Here is a 20,083-nt window from a genome sequence, read left to right on the forward strand (position 1 = left end):
TGAGGACACAAATGTCCTCAACAAGGCAAAGTACTTTATAGCAAGGTACCTTCAATGTTTCACACACTTAATCCTTAACACTCACCAAAAATAATTGGTTTTGCTTCATGCTTCACACGTTCCTTGCAGGGCTTGTACCTTCTTCATGTCCTTGGCCAAAGCACAGCCTGCCCTTGTTTCAAGCGATACCCCTGAAAGTATTCTTCTCGGGATGTTGGTTTGGGCTTTTTTCAACCCCTTTCTGCAAAATGAAAACTGCTTTACTGGTTACTGTCAAAATTTTGCAGTTAATGTATGATCCCAAACATGAAGACAGGTGTTTATCAAGAGGATCTGAAATTGCCAAAGTTACAGGAGATGTGCCAGGAGATGCTGGTCTGTACGAACCCCATCTGTGGAAAAGGCCGTTAATTTTGGTCATTCAAGCTACTGTGGGATTTACTTGCATGAAAACAGCTCCATTCATCATTTCTGCTGTCAAACTGAAGGGATATTCCCATGAGAACTTCTTGCTGAGCTTCTAGATAAGGGCAAGGCCACGCAGGTGGTGTAATTGCTGGTAGAGAGGGGGAGCTGCCTGCAGGCTCCTTCATTACAGTGAGCTGAAACTGAAGACGAGGGATTTTTGCACCGTAACCCAGGCCCAAAGGCCACGCTGGGCACACAGCAGCTTAACTCTTCTGTGGTCCCCTAACTGTATCACGTGCAACCATCTCCTGACCGGGATCACTGCCAAGAGCCAACAGGTTTCACTGCACTGTGGCTACAGCCCCTTCCCTGGCTGCAGTCACGGGAAGTGTGACCGAATAGCGTGATCAGCAGGACCACGGCAGGGATTGTCCCTCTGTACTCAGCGCTGGTGAGGCTGCACCTTGGATACTGTGTTCAGTTCTGGGCCCCTCACTACAAGGACACTGTCCAGATGTTGCCCGTTCCCGAAGGAAAACACAAAACAACCGAGGTCGTTTTATGCGGTGCTTTACTGAGGGCCCTAGGGACCTGAGGACTAGTGTCCAAAGTCAGAGCCCCTGTCTCAGAAAAATTTCACAGAGCTTAAATACTTTCTTCTTATGATTACTTCATCATAAAGTCTTGCTTCACTAGGCCTACATACTGCTTGCCAGCTTTCTCAAAGATTTACAATTACATTGTGTTTCCACATACAATCTTCAGAACAATTCTCCCACTTATCTAATATACAGTCAAAATTTTTCAGATAACAATCGATAATCAGTAACAATTTAACAATTGGTAATCACTAACAATTTCCTAAGACATTCTTTGCTTGATTACACAGAATGTTCAACACTAATTCCTTTGATTCTCTAAACATGAATGGACATGGTCAGCATGTCCTACTAAGATTATTCACTTTAATATTTCCAACTAGGCCTTTATTCAGGCCTTAACCTAACTACTTCTAACTACAACTTATAACGCTGCCAACACAGAGACAGGCAACAGAGCTGGGAAAAGGTCTGGAGAGCAAGTCTGATGAGGAGCAGCCGAGGGAGCTCGGGGTGCTCAGCACGGAGAAGAGGAGGCTGAGGGGAGACATGAGCACTCCCTACAGGAGGTTGTGGCAAGGTGGAGGAATACACCTCAGCTCCGCGGAACGGCCATTTCTAACCAAAGGGTGTGAATGCAGGCGGCATTTCGCTGATCACGTCACACCACCAGCACACGGGAGCGCATGGCGTCACGGGCCACCATGGCCCCTCCCGGGAGCGCGGCCTCGCCCCCGCGGCCGCAGCGCGACCTCCCGCCGCCAGGTGGCGCGCTGCTCCCCGCCAGCCGCCGCTCAGCCAGTCGCACGGCGTTCCGCGCCCGTGCCGTGCCGCTGCGCCGCCCGGGTTTGTTGACGGGCACTCGCGCCGAGCAATCGGGGGCCGCTTTCGGCTTGGCGCGAGCGGCCTGTGCTCCCCGCTCAGCTGCCCTGGCAGCGGCTGTGCCCCGCTGGCCCCTCTCCTCCCTCAGTTCCTGCCACGCTTCTCTCTGCACGCCGTCCCTTTCCCTGCCCGGGCCGTCCGTCCCCATCCCGCCTCGCCCCACGGTCTCCGTCGCCGTTCCGTTGCCCCCCGGCCCACAGGAGCCTGTCCCCGTGCCCGTCACGGCGCCGATGGCGGGCGTGATCCGGCGCCTGGATGAAACCGTGGTGAATCGCATCGCGGCCGGCGAGGTCATCCAGAGGCCGGCCAACGCCATCAAGGAGATGATAGAGAACTGGTAACGGCGGGGTCTGTCCGTGGGGCCGCGCTGGGCCGGGGGCTGCGGCCGCCGCCGTGTGGCGATGGGCGATGCGCCCGCGAGAGGACGGCTCCGCTCCACAATAGTCCGTATTCGCCTTTGGGTTGCTTGATAAGCTTATGAATCGTTTGCTTTCAGCGTCAAGTTAACACTTGGGTTGTTTCGGAGGTAAGGGCTGTGTGGGGTGAAAGCCGCTGCTGCAGCGGTGTGAAGGTGGGAGGCAAGCAGCAGAGTCGGCCGTGGGTCACACTGATGGAGACAGAAGTTCTACCTGTTGGCATCTCATGAAGTTCATGAAAGTTCTTCGTAGTTGTGGATGGTGATGTAGAAAAATGTGTCACTAGTTAGAAGAAAAAGGAGAGGAGGTGGTAAAGATTTATTTGTGGAGGAAAAAACAAGGGAATTGTAAGTCAAAGCCATGTAGCCCTTTATTCTCTGGGATGGCTCTTCTCCAGAATGCTTTCTTGCTTTCTGCAGTTTGGATGCTAAATCTACGAGTATCCAAGTAGTAGTTAAAGAAGGTGGTCTGAAGCTCATCCAGGTCCAAGATAATGGCTGTGGCATCAGAGTGAGTAAACAAAGTTCCCAGCTGTAGTGTTACACTTAATACTAGCTTCAAAAAAGCTATTTCCACTTAGAAATGTTTCCCATCTTGAAAAACCAGAGATGGAAAATTACTATTACTTGTCCCACTCTCACAGAAAGAAGATCTGGACATTGTATGTGAGAGATTTACTACGAGTAAACTGCAAAAATTTGAAGACTTGGCTAGCATTTCCACCTATGGTTTTAGGGGTGAGGTAAGCTCTTCAAGATTGTGAAATTGTTCCTTGTTGTGGGGTTCACGTACTACCTCATACCTGACACTCTTTACAGAAGCTTCTGTTTGCTGAGAGAGTCTGCCCTGTGAATCTAGTTCCCAATACTTGTTGTCTGTGTCTTGCAAGATTAGATGGCTGCCTAAGGAGAGGTATCTATTCTTTTTGCTTTCTGGAGTAAGATATTTTTTTTTAAGTCAGTAAGGGCCTCTCTGCTCAAATGATGCTTCAGGAACCTACAGGTACGAGACAAAGATTTGAGTGGAAGGTGAATCCTTGATGTCACACATTTGTCTAAATAAACTTAAAAATAAATGTACATTTGTCTTCCACTGCTTTTGCCATGAGTCAAAGGCAGTATCTGACCCCTTGGAAGTACAAGTTCTCTGTATTCTCATAGGCTATATCTAAGCTTATCTGAAAGAACAGCCCAGAGGGAGTTTTGCTTTCCCTCCTAGATGGACACCATGATGCACAAGTAGGTTGCCTGTGCTCGATATATTGATCCTTGTGCTTCAGGGAGTAGAGTGCTCAAGTCCTTTCAACACACTTCACAAAATCACAGAGTAAGTTGGAAGGGATCTTTAGAGATCATCCAGTCAAACCCTCCTGCTAAAGCAGGTTCACCTAGATCAAGTCACACAGGAACACACCCAGATGGGTTTAAAACCTCCAGAGAAGGAGCCTCCACACCCTCCCTGGGCAGCCTGTGCCAGGGCTCCCTCACCTCAGCAGGGAAATAGTTTTTCCTTATGTTTAAGTGGAACTTTTTGTGTTCCAGCTTTTTGCCATTAAGAGCTCTGCAGCCAGTGGAGCCTGGTCCCGGAGCTGCTTTCAGCAGGCTGCATAGACACATCCATTGAGTCTTCCAGGAAAACCATCATAACCTCACTTTGTAGCATTACCTGCAGCCAGGAGAAGAACTTGGGCAGAGATGAGAAAGAAATGGCTAAAACCTGCCATCAGTTTTTTGTTGGCATCCAAGAAAGGGCACAACTGTAATCATTCTGCACGTTTCCTTGAGTCGTGCAGAGTCAGCTGACTGCGTTGCCAGAGATCGTGAAACATTAGAAAAGCCAAACGAAGGTCCTGAATAAAAGTCAGTGTTACATAGGCACTAACATATCTTAAAGCTTTACTGACCTGCAGTTTCATTGTAAGGGTTTTTATTAATTACTTGCAAGTGGTACATCAAAATGTAGTGATGCCATTTAAAGTGTGGATGCTCCTCAGTGGTCCCCAGAGCAAGGCTTACAGTGCTTTTCTGTTTCTGCAGGCATTGGCCAGCATCAGCCACGTTGCTCACGTTACAGTAACAACCAAAACAGCTGATGCAAAGTGTGCATTCAGGTATGCTGCCTGTTATCCAGGTGACTTCATGTAATCATGAACCAGTGTATTTAATTCTCTTCTCAGTGCTCTTATTAAGGAGGAGGGTGGCATCAGGAATTAAGTTTTTCTAGGGTAGTTACCAAAAAAACCACCCAGGATGTGAGAAAACGTAGTTTGAGTGATTCTTATCTTGCTGAACCTGGGTGGGTCAGAGATCTCTTATGCTCAGAATGCCATTACAGCCAAAAAGGAAACAGATCTTATATGTAAAGTCAAGAGTTTCCTATTAGGATAGCTGAAATGTAAAGTCTAGTGGAAGAATTATTTTAAGTCCAGGTCTAGTTGTTAAAATACAATAATCCTGACTTTACAGGAGAAGTCTCAAATACAATTTCAAAACACCTATCCCATTATCTGCCCCTTTTTCTCTGTCATTATTCCCACTGTCCCTCTGGGTCCTGAGGTCAGTGAAGATATTATCCACAGGAGGAGCTGGGGCGGGGGTTGCAGGTAATCTTCAGTGTCCCAAGTTTTTTGCTGGGAGGAGTGTGACAATGGTGGGATTTGTCTTCTCCCTTTTGTTGTCATCTGTCCATGTAAATCTAGATGTCTGACAGCTTCTTATGTTTATTTTCTGCCTAGAGCTGCTTACAGTGATGGAAAAATTAAAGCCCCTCCAAAACCCTGCGCTGGAAACCAAGGAACTCAGATCACAGTAGGTTTTTGTGCCCATTCTCTCTAGTTCCTTTTCTGTTTACTGGTTGTTACACTTGCACCACTTACTGGTGTGTGTTACATGGTAACATATGGGACAGTACCATTGGGTAGAATATTTTCCAAGTGATGATGTTGGGTGGCTTTGTTGGGTTTTTTCTTTTGTTTTCTTCACCAAAGACAGCAAAGTCAATTTTAGAAGATTCTCAGAAAGAAATAAAGAATAGTACAGTCATTTACTATCAGAAATAATCTTTCTGGACTGCTGAAAGCCTCAGAGGACAGTCCAGGCTACAAGCTCAGAATATACAGTCCACGTTGCGTGAGCTGGAGTGGGAGATGAAGGCTGGCACAGGAAACTGCAGAACAGCCCTTTGGTTTATATCTTTCATGTCTCATACAAAATATCACACCTTTCCTATCTCACAGCAAGATTTGAATGTGGGTTGGGATTAGCATCAGCATTAGGATTAGGAAGAATAAGGAGCCCGGAGTGGGGAGGAGTGAGCGAGCTGCACAGTGCAGGGGGGGAAGTGGAAGCCTGGCCTGAGAGTCTGGAGGTGTGTGCAGTGGGAGCATGTGCTGAGCAAACATCATGTGGCGATGTCTGGGATAATAGGGCTTAAAAGAGAAGCTGAACTTCAGACTTCTGCCTTTCTCAGTATAGCAGAAAAAAACAGTTTGCATCTTGTTTAAATAAGAAGTGAAAATAAACAGCTTAACTGCTGTTTTAATGCCATTAACAGCCTTGCTTCCAGCAACTGCTTTAACACTTAGTTGTGTTTCGTTAAAGCACAATGTGATAAGGAGATTCATTGTCATCTGCAGTGGAAGGTAGATAACTCATTGAGAAGTGAGCTATAGAGTTCTTGTTACTGGTAAAAATACTGTACCAAAATGCTCAAAACCAAACACTTCTCTGAAGTTGTGTTTTGTTAGGTGAACCCAAGCAGGTAAGGAAGAAAAGGAACGGTGATCCTTCATAAAAAAAAAGATTCTCAAAAGATTTTGCAGTATTTATGAAGAAGATGGACTAAAGTCATTATACAGTAAAAGATGAGTTTAAAATTGATTGGTTTTCTTCATTGTCATCTTTCTCCCTGTAGGTTGAAGATCTTTTTTACAATGTAAATACAAGGAGGAAAGCTTTAAAAAATCCAAATGAAGAATATGCAAAAATACTGGAAGTTGTTGGCAGGTAAACAGAAACAAGAGGCTCCAGTCTCACACTGCCGTGGGGAGTGCTGGGGATTTTCAAAGGTGCTGCCACATGTGTGTCTGGTGTCGTTCTTTTTTGGGGTTGAGTGTCAGATGCAGTCCAATTTGATGCAGAAAATTCAAAGGAGAAACGGTGTTGTCAGTCTATTAATTATCAGTGAGAATTCCACCAAACAAATGGTGACAGTCTCAACTGAGTGAACTCCCAGTAGACTCGGGCTGAAGACAATCCAAGTAAAAAGCGTGCAGGGACGTTGAGATTTGGCTCAGTATGAAAAAGCTGAATGGCAATTCCATGTCCTCATGGAATAAAATCAAAATGATAAAATAGTATCACTTCAGCTACCAGGTGTTCTTCCTGGGTCCCTCTGTTGCTGTTTTTGCCATGTGCAGATGCCCAAAGGTAGAGAAGAGCATCGGGACTGAGTGCTGAGCGTAATCCTGTGCCCTGAAGGGGCTGCTGGAGAGTCTTCACAGGCCAGGCAGGCTTCATCCAGGAGCTGGGGGGTCAGGCCCTGTGGAAGAGGCTGATGTGATCTTGCAGAGTTACAGGCTTCCAACTCTCTGATTTACTTTTTTATTTTACTATTCATCAGGATTTTCCATCTTTTCATTTTGGGCTTTTTTCCCCCCTTCTTGAATTTCTGAGTTACTGTCACAATCCCAACAGTCTAACCTCTGCATTTTTATGTTTCCCATAGTGCAAGGTTCTATGGTGTGTTCTCTCTCACAACTTGGCAACTTCTCTAGAGGTCTGAGATGAGGTTAGGGCAGCTGTAGTGTCTCTGAGCCTGCCCCTGGGCTCACAGACAGATGAACCATCTGTGTAGGGGAGGCCAGAAAGGCGAGGCTGATGTTTGTTATATCCTTCTCCATCATAACTGAGACTTGATTCTGTTACAATGAGGACGTTTTGCTGTGTTTCTAGTTAAACCTATGCAGTGAAACAGAACTAAACAGGTTTATAGAGGTTAATCATGGAGAAGCTGATCCTTGAATTTTATATGGTTACAGGTGAATATTATAAATAGAGAACGTTTATTTGTATAGCTGTTCAGTCTACAAAAGCTCAGCTTGGCTCAAATCACGTTACTGTGAAGCAGACAATGTAATTGTTTGCTCTGTTAGGAGCTGCTTTCCAGCTTTGAGGTAAAGTAACCTTTTCTTCCATGTGCTGCAGTCCTGTGTTTACCTGTCTTTCAGGTATGCCATCCATAACTCGGGGGTCAGCTTTTCAGTTAAAAAGGTATGTAAACAAAGTCTTTACAACTTCACTGTATAAACTCACACACACACAGATACACACACATGTATCTCTAATGTATGTATCTGAAAATGCCAGAAGATTTGCACTGCATCTTTTGCAATGGGAATGGTGTGCAGTGTTCCTTTGTGCTGAAATGTTGAAGTGGATGCTGATAGATAGAAAATACATTAGTTAAAAGTAAACAAGACATATTTATCAGGAGGTTGGAGTCTTCTATGTGGCCAACAGTTTGTTTTGCTTTAGCTTTTTCGGCTGTTTCAGCTTCTTTTGAGAGCCTGGTTACTAATCACTAGAAGAAAAGGATGGAGTAGAGTAACCTTCATCCTGTGGCACTCTTGGTAACTATTTACTGCTTAGATTCCTCACTTTCAAAGACAGAGTTAGTAGCCTGAATGGGTCTGATGTGATCTGGCAACTCTTGTAACCCTGTGCATTGACCCTCATTGACAACACTGAGCAACTTCTTCACTGTTGAGGTGAGGGAGCACTGGAAGGTGCTGCCCAGATGGTTTGTGGAGTCTCCTTCTCTGGAGACATTCAAACCCACCTGGACGAGTTTTTGTGTGACCTACTCTAGCTGGTCCTGCTCTGGCAGGGGGGTTGCACTGGATGATCTGTCAAGGTCCCTTCCAACCCCTAAGATTCTGTGATTATTTTTTTTTGTCCCATGCCTTTGTGTTCAAAGTGTTATTGATGTGTGTTATGAATTTGTAAGACTCCAGCGAGAACTGTGAATTTGACTCTCGTTTCTGCTCCTTTTAGCAAGGGGAAACCGTATCGGACGTTAGAACCTTATCAAACGCCTCAACAGTGGACAACATTAGGTCCATCTTTGGCAATGCTGTTAGCAGGTATGTTGATGTCAGGTTTCATTTTGCCATAAAGTTTTCTAGTACATTTCCCCTTTCTCTTTCAAAGAATGTGGCTGTGCTAACTTTTCCTGCTTCCCTCAAGGTGTGTTAGTGTTGCACTAACAGAGCTCTCCTTTGCCATGTGCAATGCATGACATCTTTTAGTGTATCAAGGGAAATAAAGAAGTTGCAAAGCTGTCCTTTTAGTGCCCTACAAGGGAGCCATCTGCCTCACACACTCTTTCTGTGTGCTGCTTGTTTACAAAGAGCACGCTGTGCCTGCGAGTTCCTAGCCTCTGTCTACATCGTGAAACACTTACCACAGTTTGCTATCTGCTCAATTCTGAAATCTCATAGTTTTAACATTTTGACAGAAACTACATTAGCTGAGGCTGGGTAAACCAGGCAGAAAAGCCCCAAACAAACCCAATCATCTATTGAAAATGCGTCTGCTGCTTTAGGAAAAGGTCTGTTTAAGAGAGACTTAATGTTCTCTTTAAGAAAAGACATCCAGCTGTGAAGAAATCATTGAATGGATGTGTGGAATGGATTTGTTCTACAAATACTTGGTTGTCAGTTTGATTCAGTTACTAAAGTCACTCTTCACCTGTTAAGGAACATATCTCTTAATACATGGAAACACCTTTAGGGAACAAAGCAAACTACAGAGGATGTTGAGAGATAAGGTTTGTGGTGTTGTGTTTATTTCTTGTGTGTTTGTTTTTGCCTACTGCTAATGCTTCTTTGATAGTTTCTCCCTTGTACAGTTCTGAATAAATTGTCTATTTCAACTTAACATGTTTTGATCACGTTTTTCAAGTTAAACTTTTGTTTTGCCCTATTTAAGGTAGTGTTTAGTCTGGCTTGGTATTTTGACTTAAAGAATGAACACAAAAGTGATGCTCTGTATACACTGAGGCTGAATTGTACTTCAGGAGCCCATAAGCCTTTTCTGTGTCAGCTTCAGAAGTTGCCACAGTGCCTTCCTGGAGAGCTGTGCTTACAAACTACCAAAGTGCATCTCCTTGACTAATCATGCAAACTGTAAAAGTTATGAAGACAATTGTTAAGATCTGTATGTATGAGCAAGAAAAAGGTTTATAGCTTGCTGTGACTTCTTAGCAGCCGACTAATACATATTAGATGGGCAAAGTAAACAAAGTAGTTAAAGCAGAAGAATGTTCTTCCCTGGCTGCTGACAGTTTTGAAGCGTCTTTGTCGCTGTTGGTTACTTAAGTGAAACACATATTAGTGTTACCCATAGATGTTTATAACATTGTGCCTCCTGTGACATTTTAAGGTAGTAAAAAGAGAGTGCAGATAGTTTTACAGACTCCACTCACACGCTGTTACCAGTTCACACTGACTTAGAAGAAATGATTTGCATTTTCTGTGTGTTTCTGTCAAACTGTCAATAGGGAACTGATAGAAGTGAGCTGTGAAGATGCAAGTCTGGCCTTTAAAATGAAAGGCTACATCACAAATGCAAACTACTCTGTGAAGAAATGTGTATTTTTACTCTTCATAAACCGTAAGTTTAAAAGGAAAAAGCAGCTTTTTGTACAGTTGTTGCCATAATAACCAGAAGATCCAAACTTTCTGAAGAACTGCAACCCATGTGGGCATTCTTAAAACCGTTGAGGGTTAAGTATGATGGTTCAGTGTAGATCTCAAGGTGTTCTTCTGTTTGTAACGTGCGTCACGCTTTGCATGTTCAGGAGTGGGAAGCAGCTCAGACTGGGCATAGAGAACTTCAGCTTTTGGAGTATGAGGTTATGATTGTGTCTTAAACAGAGTGGTCTCTCCATCCTGTAGCAAAGTTGGTATGGGGTGCAACAAACCCTGACTAGTAGGAAATAATGAAAAGGTAGTCTGCTTATTTCCATGTTTGTGGGGAAAAGAGAACTTCTAAATATAAAACATATGGAGAAGATATTGCTTATTCCTGGTTTTGTATGAAGCATAAGTGAGTCTTGTGGGGGGGGAAACCAGGTGTAATGGGTGCCCTTGGAAGATATGAAGCGTGAAGCTGTTGGTGTGAAGGAGCAGCTGTGCACTGCACTGGGCTGAGTGGGATTCTCTGCAAACAGCATCGCGTTCTGTGTTTCAGATCGACTGGTGGAGTCGGCCGCTTTGCGGAAAGCCATAGAAACTGTGTATGCTGCTTACCTGCCCAAAAGCACCCATCCATTCCTATACTTAAGGTACAGTAATAGTTACAAGTAGTCTTTTCATACTGCCTTGTAGGATACAGTGAGAGTGAGAAGGGAATTTGTGTTCTCGATGGTAGTGTTAAGCATTGCGCTGAGGTGCTGAATTGCCTGACAGGAGGTAATGGCATTCAAGAAACCCTAATAAGAAAGACAGGCCTTATTTTCAGAAGTAGTGAGTGTCTCATTTCAGCTGAAGTCCTTTGATATTAACTCATGAAAAGATATTTTCTAAAACCTGGGGGTTTTTTTGTAGCAGTACAATGGAGAGATTGGTTTCAGCTTACCCATGTAAGCTCATTTTGAAATGGAGTTCTTGACATGAATTGGTTTTTAATGTACCAAACCAACCTGACTGTAGTGTAACTTCAGCAGGTTTCAGGATTATTTCAGTTCTTAGCATGGAGTAATGGCCCCAAGCCTGACAAGGTTTCTCCTGAACCAACTGCTGCCCTCTCTGCCATCCATGGAACAGTTCAGGTTAACTTTTAAAATGTTTTCCAGCCTGGAAATAGCCCCCCAGAACGTAGACGTGAACGTGCACCCTACAAAACACGAGGTCCATTTCCTTCATGAAGACTGTATTCTAGAGAGAGTACAACAACATGTAGAAAGCAAGTTACTGGGCTCCAATTCTTCAAGGATGTACTTCACTCAGGTGAGAACAGGTCTGAAGTGACCACAGTTCTGCAGTATTTCAGGTGTTGTTGGTACATTTGGATTGTATAATGCACACGTTTGCTGGTCCATCAGTGTTAATACTGGCAGCTCAAGATCTTTGTCCCAGCTTCTGGGGCTGAAATTGCTTTAACATCCCACTATTAACAGTGTGGAAAAAGAGAGGAAAAGTGTATGGAAACATTTTAAATACCTTTCTGTCAAGTACCTGATTGGTCTTTTTGATTTTCATGGAATTATTTCAGCTGGAAGAGACCTTTAAGCTCAAGGAGTGCAGCCTTTGTCCCAGCCCTATCAACCACCAGCCCATTTCCCTCAGTGCAATAGCCACCCATCTCTGAAACCCCTACAGGGACGGTGACTCCAGCACCTCCCTGGGCAGCTGTTCCAATGCCTGACAACCCTGTCAGCAAAGAAATTCCTCCTCATATCCAGCCTCAAACTCCCCTGGTGCAATTTTAGGCCGTTTCCTCTTGTTCTCTTGCTTTTTACATGTATGTTAGCCTTCACATACGGGAGACTGGTTTTTATTCTGCCCTGGTTTACATGAAAGACGTGTGACTGGGGAAACTGTTCTATGCATTTGACACCACTTTGGATTGAATTTAACCATAAAAAAAAGGGGAGGGTTTCCTAATCTCTCTTTACATAGAACACAGTATAAAAATTATAACTATAATCTTTTAAAAAACAAGTTTCCTTGTAGGCTTTTTTCTTTTACATGAACGATTTTCCCTTTGAGACAAAGGAATGCTAACTAGTGATTTGAGCTGCCAAGATGTCACGCTGTGTGGGTGGCAGGTACAAGGCCTGTTCAAGCAGTTGATGCTGTGTTTGTGGGCTCAGAAAGCTGTTTGCCTCTGAGCAGGAAGATGCTGTGAGAAGTGTGGCTGGTTTGGTTTATGGGGTTTTTTTCATTTGGTTGTTGAATCTCTTCTCTTTGCTGCCCCGTATGCGAATGAAGACGCTGCTTCCAGGGGCTGACTGTTCTGCCGAGGTGGTAAAACCAGCAACAAACTCCTCTGTGGGTGCCAAAGGAACGAGTGACAAAGTTTATGCCCATGAGCTGGTCCGTACAGACTCCAGGGAGCAGAAGCTGGATGCTTTCCTGCAGCCACTGAACAACCCCCTCAGCACAGCCCCCAGCGCGGCGGCGGCAGAGGCCAGTGCTGGACCCCCGGAGGGCACGGCCCGGCCACAGGATGCCGAAATGGAAGATGTCAGTGATCTGGTTGAGAAAGCTGATGATGTTCAGGAGGACATGGGAGTGCCTGGGGGGCCGAGAGAGAGTGGACCCTTGTCTCCTGAGACAGAGCCTCCTTGGTAAGTCTCATCTTTCCTGTTCATTTCATGGCATGGCTCCGAAACTGAAGATTTTTTTCCTGATCTCTTTGAATTTTGGCTTTTTCAGAAGGAAAAATTTTCTTAGAATAACTCTCCATGGTATTTGAGAAATTAAACTTAGCTGTGAACTGGTATCTAGTGTCAGGACAAAGGGTAATGGGAAGAGGCTGAAACACAAAAAGTGCCATTTAAACATGAGGAAAAACCGTTTCACTGTTGAGGTGAGGGAGCCCTGGCACAGGCTGCCCAGGGAGGGTGTGGAGGCTTCTTCCTTGGAGGTCTTCAAGACCCACCTGGACACGTTCCTGTGCAACCTGATCTAGGTGGGACCTGTTTTGGCAGGGGAGTTGGACTAGATGATCTCTAAAGGTCCCTTCCAACCCCTACCATCCTGTGATTCTATGAACTGCAAATGATACAACCTGTGATAAATTTTCTGTGCAAACTGAAAGGCAGGAAGCTGTATAAATAACGACTGGTCTGTCTCTCTTTGGAGACCTAAATTTTGCAGACATTACCCTGGTAAAGATAAAAGTGCTGTCATCATTTTATAGCTCCTGCACAAGCTGTTATGAAGGACCCAAGTCTTCTGGTTCCTGCCCCCCACTCCCCCAGTGCCTACAGAACAACAATCATGAAAAAAATCATTAGAAACATGAACATTTTTTTGCTGTGTCCTGTAGAGCCCAATTTGCTGATGTGACTGGTATTAGAGAGTCATAAATTCTCTCATGAGCTCCCTTTTCCTTACAAATTATGCCTCGGAAGTAAAAAAACAGTTTTCCTAGGAAACTTTCTGCATGCCCTGAGTTAATGTACAGTATGTGACTGGAGCATCCCATCTGTTGGTGTGCATTGACTAAGTGACAGGAGAACTGAACTGAACGGAACACCTTTTTGTTTTGGCGTTGCAGCAAGAGACCACGGGAAGACACGGATGTAGACATGGAGAAAGATCCCACCAGGAAGGACATGACTGCTGCCTGCACCCCAAAGAGAAGAATCATCAACTTGACCAGCGTACTGAGTCTCCAGGAGGAAATCAGTAACCAAGCACATGCCCGTAAGCAAGCCCTTTGCTCCTCAAGGTTATTGTTATGTTCTTCACCAAATATCCTTCTCTTGTTAACTAAATACGACTGTTTGAACTGCTGAGGAAAAAGATGTTTGAAAGGTGGCCCAGACAGCTCACTGTGCTGCTAAACAAGCTTTGAACAAAAGCTTTTGTTAAACGTCAGGGGCCAGGCTTAGAGCAGGCAGCTGCCACCCCCAGCCACGCTGCAAGGCTGTTTTAAAACCTTCTGGGTGCCTTTTAGTTGATGGAAGTCTTATGCATTTCTAAACATTTTGCAAACCTTAACTTGCACCATAAGGAGTAACACAATAAAGTGACAGCTTGAAAAGCTATTCTGGTATTTTTCAAACAAATGGCAGCTGTAATGTGGTAGCTACAGAAGTTTTGTTTGCTTCCACAACTGTGAAATCAAGTGGGAGAGGCTGGAGAATCATCATGTTTAGTTACTGCTTTTGCTTTTCATTTGTATCTGTCCCACTTACATGAGATGATGAGACTCGTGTAATGTTGCCTCTTCTGGAAGAAGTTGTTTTAGAAAAAGGTAAAAGGGCTGCAGTGCTTCCTGGGAGTTGTTTTGGTTACCTTCAGAGGCACACTGAGTCACATAAACCATTACTTGGTCTAAATGTTGGGAATCTCATGTTCTTGGGGGTTTGTTTGAATTTAATGTGATTTTTCTGGTACTGAGAACTGGGAATGCTCCACAGTTAAAACATCCAGACTAACAACATCTGTAATTAATAACTTCTTTTATAAATGGCTAAAAATCTTGTAGAAAGCATGTATTTGCACTGAAAACGTTTTGCATTGGGCTGGTTAGTCTGAGGCAGTAACTCTGTCACACTTTAAATACTGAAGTCAAGAACTTGTGCCTGAGCCATAAATTGTCCAAAAATGTCTCAAAATACACAGCAGAACTGGTGCAGCTGCTCAAGGCTGTGTCTTGTTGGCACACAGGTTAAGAAATACCTACAAGACACCTTTGCAAGAAAGAAATGCTCTTCTCACAACATTGTAGTCCTTTGGAAAAGCTGACAGTGGAGTTTGTGGGATACCTAAAATGGGCTCTTACATAGAATCTGACTCTCATGCTTTAATACACCCGAGTACATGTACGTGCACAGAAATGATGACTGTTATCCACACATATGGATAACCAACAGGCTTATAAGAACAGGAGGGGTACAGAAGTGGCTGAACAGTAATCTGAGACTTTTAAAGTTCAGAAGACACAAACCAATCAACTACACTGACTGAGGCAGGGTTGCAAATAGCAATGAGATCTTTTTGTTTCTTCCCCACCACCTCAATTGTTCCAGATCTTCAGGAGATGCTGCGTGACCACTCGTTTGTTGGCTGTGTCAGTCCTCAGTGGGCTCTGGCCCAGTATCAGACAAAACTATATCTTCTCAATACAACAAAACTCAGGTAAAGAAACGGTTAGACTTGTTGCAGTTGAAATAAATACCAATTACCAGGCTAACTAGGAAGAAGGAAATGACAGGCAAAACATCTTTTTCTCATTGCCTATCTGAAATGTCACAAGGCTAAAGATTAAGCAGTTGGTTCAGAACATTGGAAACAAGTCTGGCATGCTTAGGAAAACTTGCAGTGAATCAGTGTAATTAATTAAAGTGCCAGCTCCTGCACTGTGAACTCATGGATGGGGGAAGGGAAAGACATTTTATTTGCTCTGTGCTAGTATAAAGAGGAGCAGAGGTTTCAGAAAAGTCCTGTAAAATGTCATATCCAATTGGGTTAAGAAAAGCTGCAGGACATGATCGTAACACAAAGTTAGTGTCTTTTGCATCTGCAGCCTTACCCAGTCAGCTACACAAACTTTGTAACAAGCAATAGCAAATGCTTTAGACATGCCTATCAATTTTCAAGCTCCTGCACGTTCTTTGCAGTACAGCAAGAGGCTGAAGTGTAAGGAATAGATAGAGAGTGGCTGCATGTTGGTGTGTAATGTTTCTGCACCAAGGTGGCTGATGGTGTCAGAAGCCAAAAAGCATTTAATTGTGAACATCTAGCTAGTGCATGTGAATCTTCCAACAGTTTTAAGATCTTTGTTAAAGTGAATGGATCTGTGTGATGTTTCCAAGATGACCCTTTCTTTCCCCTCTTAATTATGGTAGCTTGAGATAACGTGACCCTGACCACATAACTGACACCTGCTTTAGCAGAGGGGTTGGACTGGATGATCTCCAAAAGTCCCTTCCAACCCCTACCGTTCTATGATTCTATGGTAACTCATTTTTGTACTTCAATTTAGCCAAGAACTCTTCTACCAGATACTTATTTATGACTTTGCAAACTTTGGAGTCTTACGGTTGTCTGTAAGTACAGTTTTACATTGTATCCTACAGAAAAAGAGACTTTAAAATCCATTTACAATGTATAGTTTTACAGGTTGATTTTTGTCCACTACAAGATTGATGTTTTGTTTCTTTTACAATAGAAAACTCTGTTAGTACTTTTGTAGCTGCTACTTTAAGTTGTGATCCCGGCTGCTTGTTATTAGTGTCACTTTTGAGGTATTTAGCTGGTTTTGCTGTTTTTCATTACATTGGGACAAGTAATTCATTTGAATACACACTCTAGCAGCAAGTGTAGATTGTTAACAGTTATCCTGTAAATACCACAGCACTTTGCAGGATTGTGGGCTGCACTGAATTGTATCATCAAGAAATTCCTACTTTTTAGGCTGGAAATGATAAGCAGAACTGTTTGCTCCCCAAGCTAGGAACAGTATATTGCAGTTAGCTTCTTCCTTCACATCTATAGTTTTCCAGTAGAGCAAGTTAATCACTAACAACAGGTTTGCCTTCTCTATTTTTAGGAGCCTGCTCCTTTATATGAGCTTTCGATGCTTGCTTTAGAGGATCCTGCAAGCGGCTGGACAGAAGAGGACGGCCCCAAGGAAGGGCTGGCCGAGTACATTGTGGAGTTTCTGAAAAAGAAGACTGAAATGTTGAAAGACTATTTTTCCCTTGAAATTGATGAGGTGACTGCTGCTGTTACATCTGACAGTAAAGGAATGCTGGACTTGGCAGTGTTGTTTATAGATGGACTCCATGACCTTAAAGGTCTTTTCCAGCTTAACTGACTGTTCTGGTAACAGATCACAGCGGTAGTTTGCCTGCAGTACTTACTGCTACTAAGAACTTGCTCCACTAAGACTGAGCTGGCTTACCCCTGTCATTAGAAATGCTGCTTTTAGAAGGCCACTACACAAAGAAATCTGTATTTAATTAGTTACCAAATAAAAGGCTTTAGCTGTTGCTTCCATAACTAGAATTCAGATCTCTTATCCAACATGGTGCATAGCTTAACCAGCATCACCTTTGCTGTCAATGTGCCTTGCTTTTCCGTGGCCTGATGCATCCATCACTCTCTACAAAACAGCTTAACCAGAAACCAGACGCTTCACTTGGATATTCTCCTGGGAAGGGGCATCTGTGTAGTCAGTGGCTAGAGGCAGCAGAGGCTGAGTTCAGGTTTTCACAAGGCCTGGGTTTCTGCCACTCAGCTCAGGAGGTTCAACACCACCACTACCCTCTAACTGAAATGTCTGCCTGGCTTCAGGCTTTAAAAGCTTGTAACTGTGGTACCCCTAAGGCTCACAAAGTTTGGTGAGACTCAGTCTGACAAGATGTAACTGTTTTGGTGTATTGACTGCAAGAGAGAGCATATTTTTTTGCCTGAAGCAGCTGTGTTGCCTTGCAGGAAGGAAACCTTACTGGGCTACCACTTCTGATAGACAACTACGTTCCGCCGCTGGAAGGACTGCCGATGTTTATCCTTCGCCTGGCCACAGAGGTGTGTTCTCTTAATGCTTTGATGCATTCACAAATGACTTCTATTGAGAAAGAATGAAGTGAATCAAATTAATTCATGGGAAGCTGCACAGGCAAGGCACAAGTGGGTTAAATGTAGTTACATGCTCCAGCCACTTTTGCAGTGGTTACTGGTAAGCTGTGATCGCCTCTGCATTCACAACTGCTGAATTGAATGGGAATACATTTTGATTCCAATTTCCATCCCTTTGTTTTGGGGTTTGTTGTTCTATACCTTTACATTCTCAGCACAACAGCCAAGATGTTATTATGACTTTTGCATTTTAAGAATCTCTATCAAAGTCTCTGACTGCTACCCAGACTCCATTCAATGACTTCTTTTTCTCGTAACAGGTAAACTGGGATGAAGAAAAGGAGTGTTTTGAAAGCCTAAGTAAAGAATTAGCTCTGTTCTACTCCATAAGAAAGCAATATGTAATAGATGAGGCCAACCAGACCAACTCTCAGGTACAATGATATGGAATTGGTCATGTGAACAACCAACTACCCCCACCCAGGGAACTTCCTTTTTCAGCTAGACTTCTGGTCCCAACTCTACTTTCAGTGAAGTGAAAGAATGTAACTTAGGTTTTCTCCAGTATTATGTGTGTTAAGAAATCCTTTTAACTGTGGCTATTGCAGTGTACTTAATATCACAACAGTCCTTTGGCCTTAAGAGCTTGGCATGTATTTTCTAACCTGCCAAGCTATGATAGATTTCAATGGAATAAGGGTGCTTATAGACTACAACTAATCTACTTTTGTCTTTAAGTGTCTAATTAATCATTCAGTTAAGTGACCCATTCTGCAAGTGACTTAAACTTGATTTGACTGTACAGAATTAACTTCTCTAATACTAGCAGAACTTTATTGTGTAAGACTACAGCAATTGTAAAGTCTCTTGAGTGCTCTCCTCTAGTAAAAGAGAATTTAGGTTGAGTTCTTTCATCTTTTTCTGGATTTCAGAATGAAGAGTCTGACTCAGGTGGTTCAACAACATGGAAATGGACTGTGGAACATGTACTTTACAAAGCTTTTAGGACTCATCTTTTACCTCCTAAACACTTCACAGAAGATGGCAACATTTTGCAGCTTGCTAACCTGCCTGACCTGTACAAAGTTTTTGAGAGATGCTGACCAAGTGGTTGTTAGAGACTGGTACATATCTAAAGCCCATCCACGCTCCATTCTCTTTGACTTGGTAGAGGATAAAGCTGGAATCTTGGAGGAAAGAAAAAGAGAGGACTTACTGTCATACTGTCATGGCAGCAAATGTTCTATTTTCCTTCTGTTGATCAAAAAATAAAGAGAACTGTTTTAGCTGTGCCTAAATGCTGCGAAGTTCTAAAATAAAAGCTTCACATGTGCTTTGAGTTTCACTATTAAGCAATATGCTAAGAGAGTGCAACCTCTACTGAAGAAGGGGAATTGGGTTAAGTAAGTGGGGAGACAGAGCTTAACTTTATAGAAAAGGGAGTGCTTTAACTTTGGTGCTTTCAGGAAGCAAGCTTAGGTTACCCACTTCCTGTTGAGAATGACTGCTGTGTGGTGGTACCTCCCCTGTGAACTTAAAGCACTTCAAATCATCTCTGTAGGTGGAAAACCATGGACAGTTAAACTCAGAAATACATAAAAACAGATGAAAGAGAATAAAACAGATCTGTTGTAATATTTCAGAGCCCTGGCCGGAATAAGGCAAATCCCATCCCTTTTAATCAAGGAGGCTGAAAATGGAAGTGGGAATCCTCTGCCGGACAGCACATGCCCATGTCCTCATGACATTTGTTTCAAAGAGGAAGTGCAGCTGCCACTCTGTCTCCAGGCTGCAGCCTGAGAGTAAGCCCTTAGTTGTGTTCAGGCAGGGAAAAAATGCTTGAGCTTTCATTTGACCCCTGCCCTTGCCTGTGAGCGTCACAGACTGGAACTGTCGCAAGGAGGCCACTGGTGCCACGCTGCAGCTTCCATGGGGTGGGTTAGAGGAAGTGAACTAGAAGCAGACATGCTCTCCATCCACCAGATGAGGCTTTAGCAGATGTTCTGTGTGTGTGAAACCCCCCCCAGTCTTCAGCATACACAGCCTAAGGACAACCAAACCCCAATGGTTTCCTCTGAACACACAAACAATGCGAAGAGAATGATTTATGGTCACTGAACTGCCATTGTCTCTGATTCAATTAAGCATAGGGAGACCTGCCCCTGCAAGGCTGTTTCTCGAGAGGGAAAGCATTTTTCCAAGAGGCACCCAGCATCTAGCCCAAACTAGAGAGCAAGCTTCAGCTTTGCACTGTGAAGATACCTATTCCATTTGAAAGCAGCTCTGGTACAAGCAGAAGCACTAATGGTCTGGATTGCAAAGGTTCCCAGACCTGCCTTGCTTTGAGAAATACTCCAGAAGGGCAACAGTTTGCAACAGGAAAGCATCTGGTAGAAGTCCAAGGGGATGATTCCTCAAGGTAGGCACCTCCTGGCTTCAGACAAAGTCTAACACAA

General features: G+C 43.7%; 1 protein-coding gene across 5 annotated transcripts; it reads left to right on the forward strand.

Annotated features, from left to right (window-relative positions):
• The first annotated feature begins 1,839 nt into the window (after positions 1-1,839).
• Positions 1,840-18,926, forward strand: MLH1 (mutL homolog 1). 5 transcript variants are annotated; one of them, XM_061996877.1, is made up of 19 exons: positions 1,840-2,226; positions 2,725-2,815; positions 2,949-3,047; positions 4,342-4,415; positions 5,040-5,112; positions 6,218-6,309; positions 7,533-7,575; positions 8,359-8,447; positions 9,866-9,978; positions 10,558-10,651; positions 11,162-11,315; positions 12,300-12,658; positions 13,594-13,742; positions 15,074-15,182; positions 16,030-16,093; positions 16,597-16,761; positions 17,484-17,576; positions 17,948-18,061; positions 18,560-18,926. In XM_061996877.1, exons 1-19 carry the CDS (start codon positions 2,120-2,122, stop codon positions 18,728-18,730), a joined length of 2,253 nt encoding a protein of 750 aa, XP_061852861.1. In that variant the 5' UTR covers positions 1,840-2,119; the 3' UTR covers positions 18,731-18,926. The 5 variants fall into 5 exon arrangements, with proteins under 5 accessions (XP_061852861.1, XP_061852863.1, XP_061852866.1 ...); XM_061996878.1 differs by having other exon boundaries at positions 2,141-2,332; XM_061996879.1 differs by lacking the exon at positions 17,948-18,061.
• Positions 18,927-20,083: the final 1,157 nt, after the last annotated feature.

The sequence above is a fragment of the Colius striatus genome, chromosome 5, assembly GCF_028858725.1.
Source record: "Colius striatus isolate bColStr4 chromosome 5, bColStr4.1.hap1, whole genome shotgun sequence".
In the NCBI taxonomy this organism is placed as follows: Eukaryota; Metazoa; Chordata; class Aves; order Coliiformes; family Coliidae; genus Colius; species Colius striatus.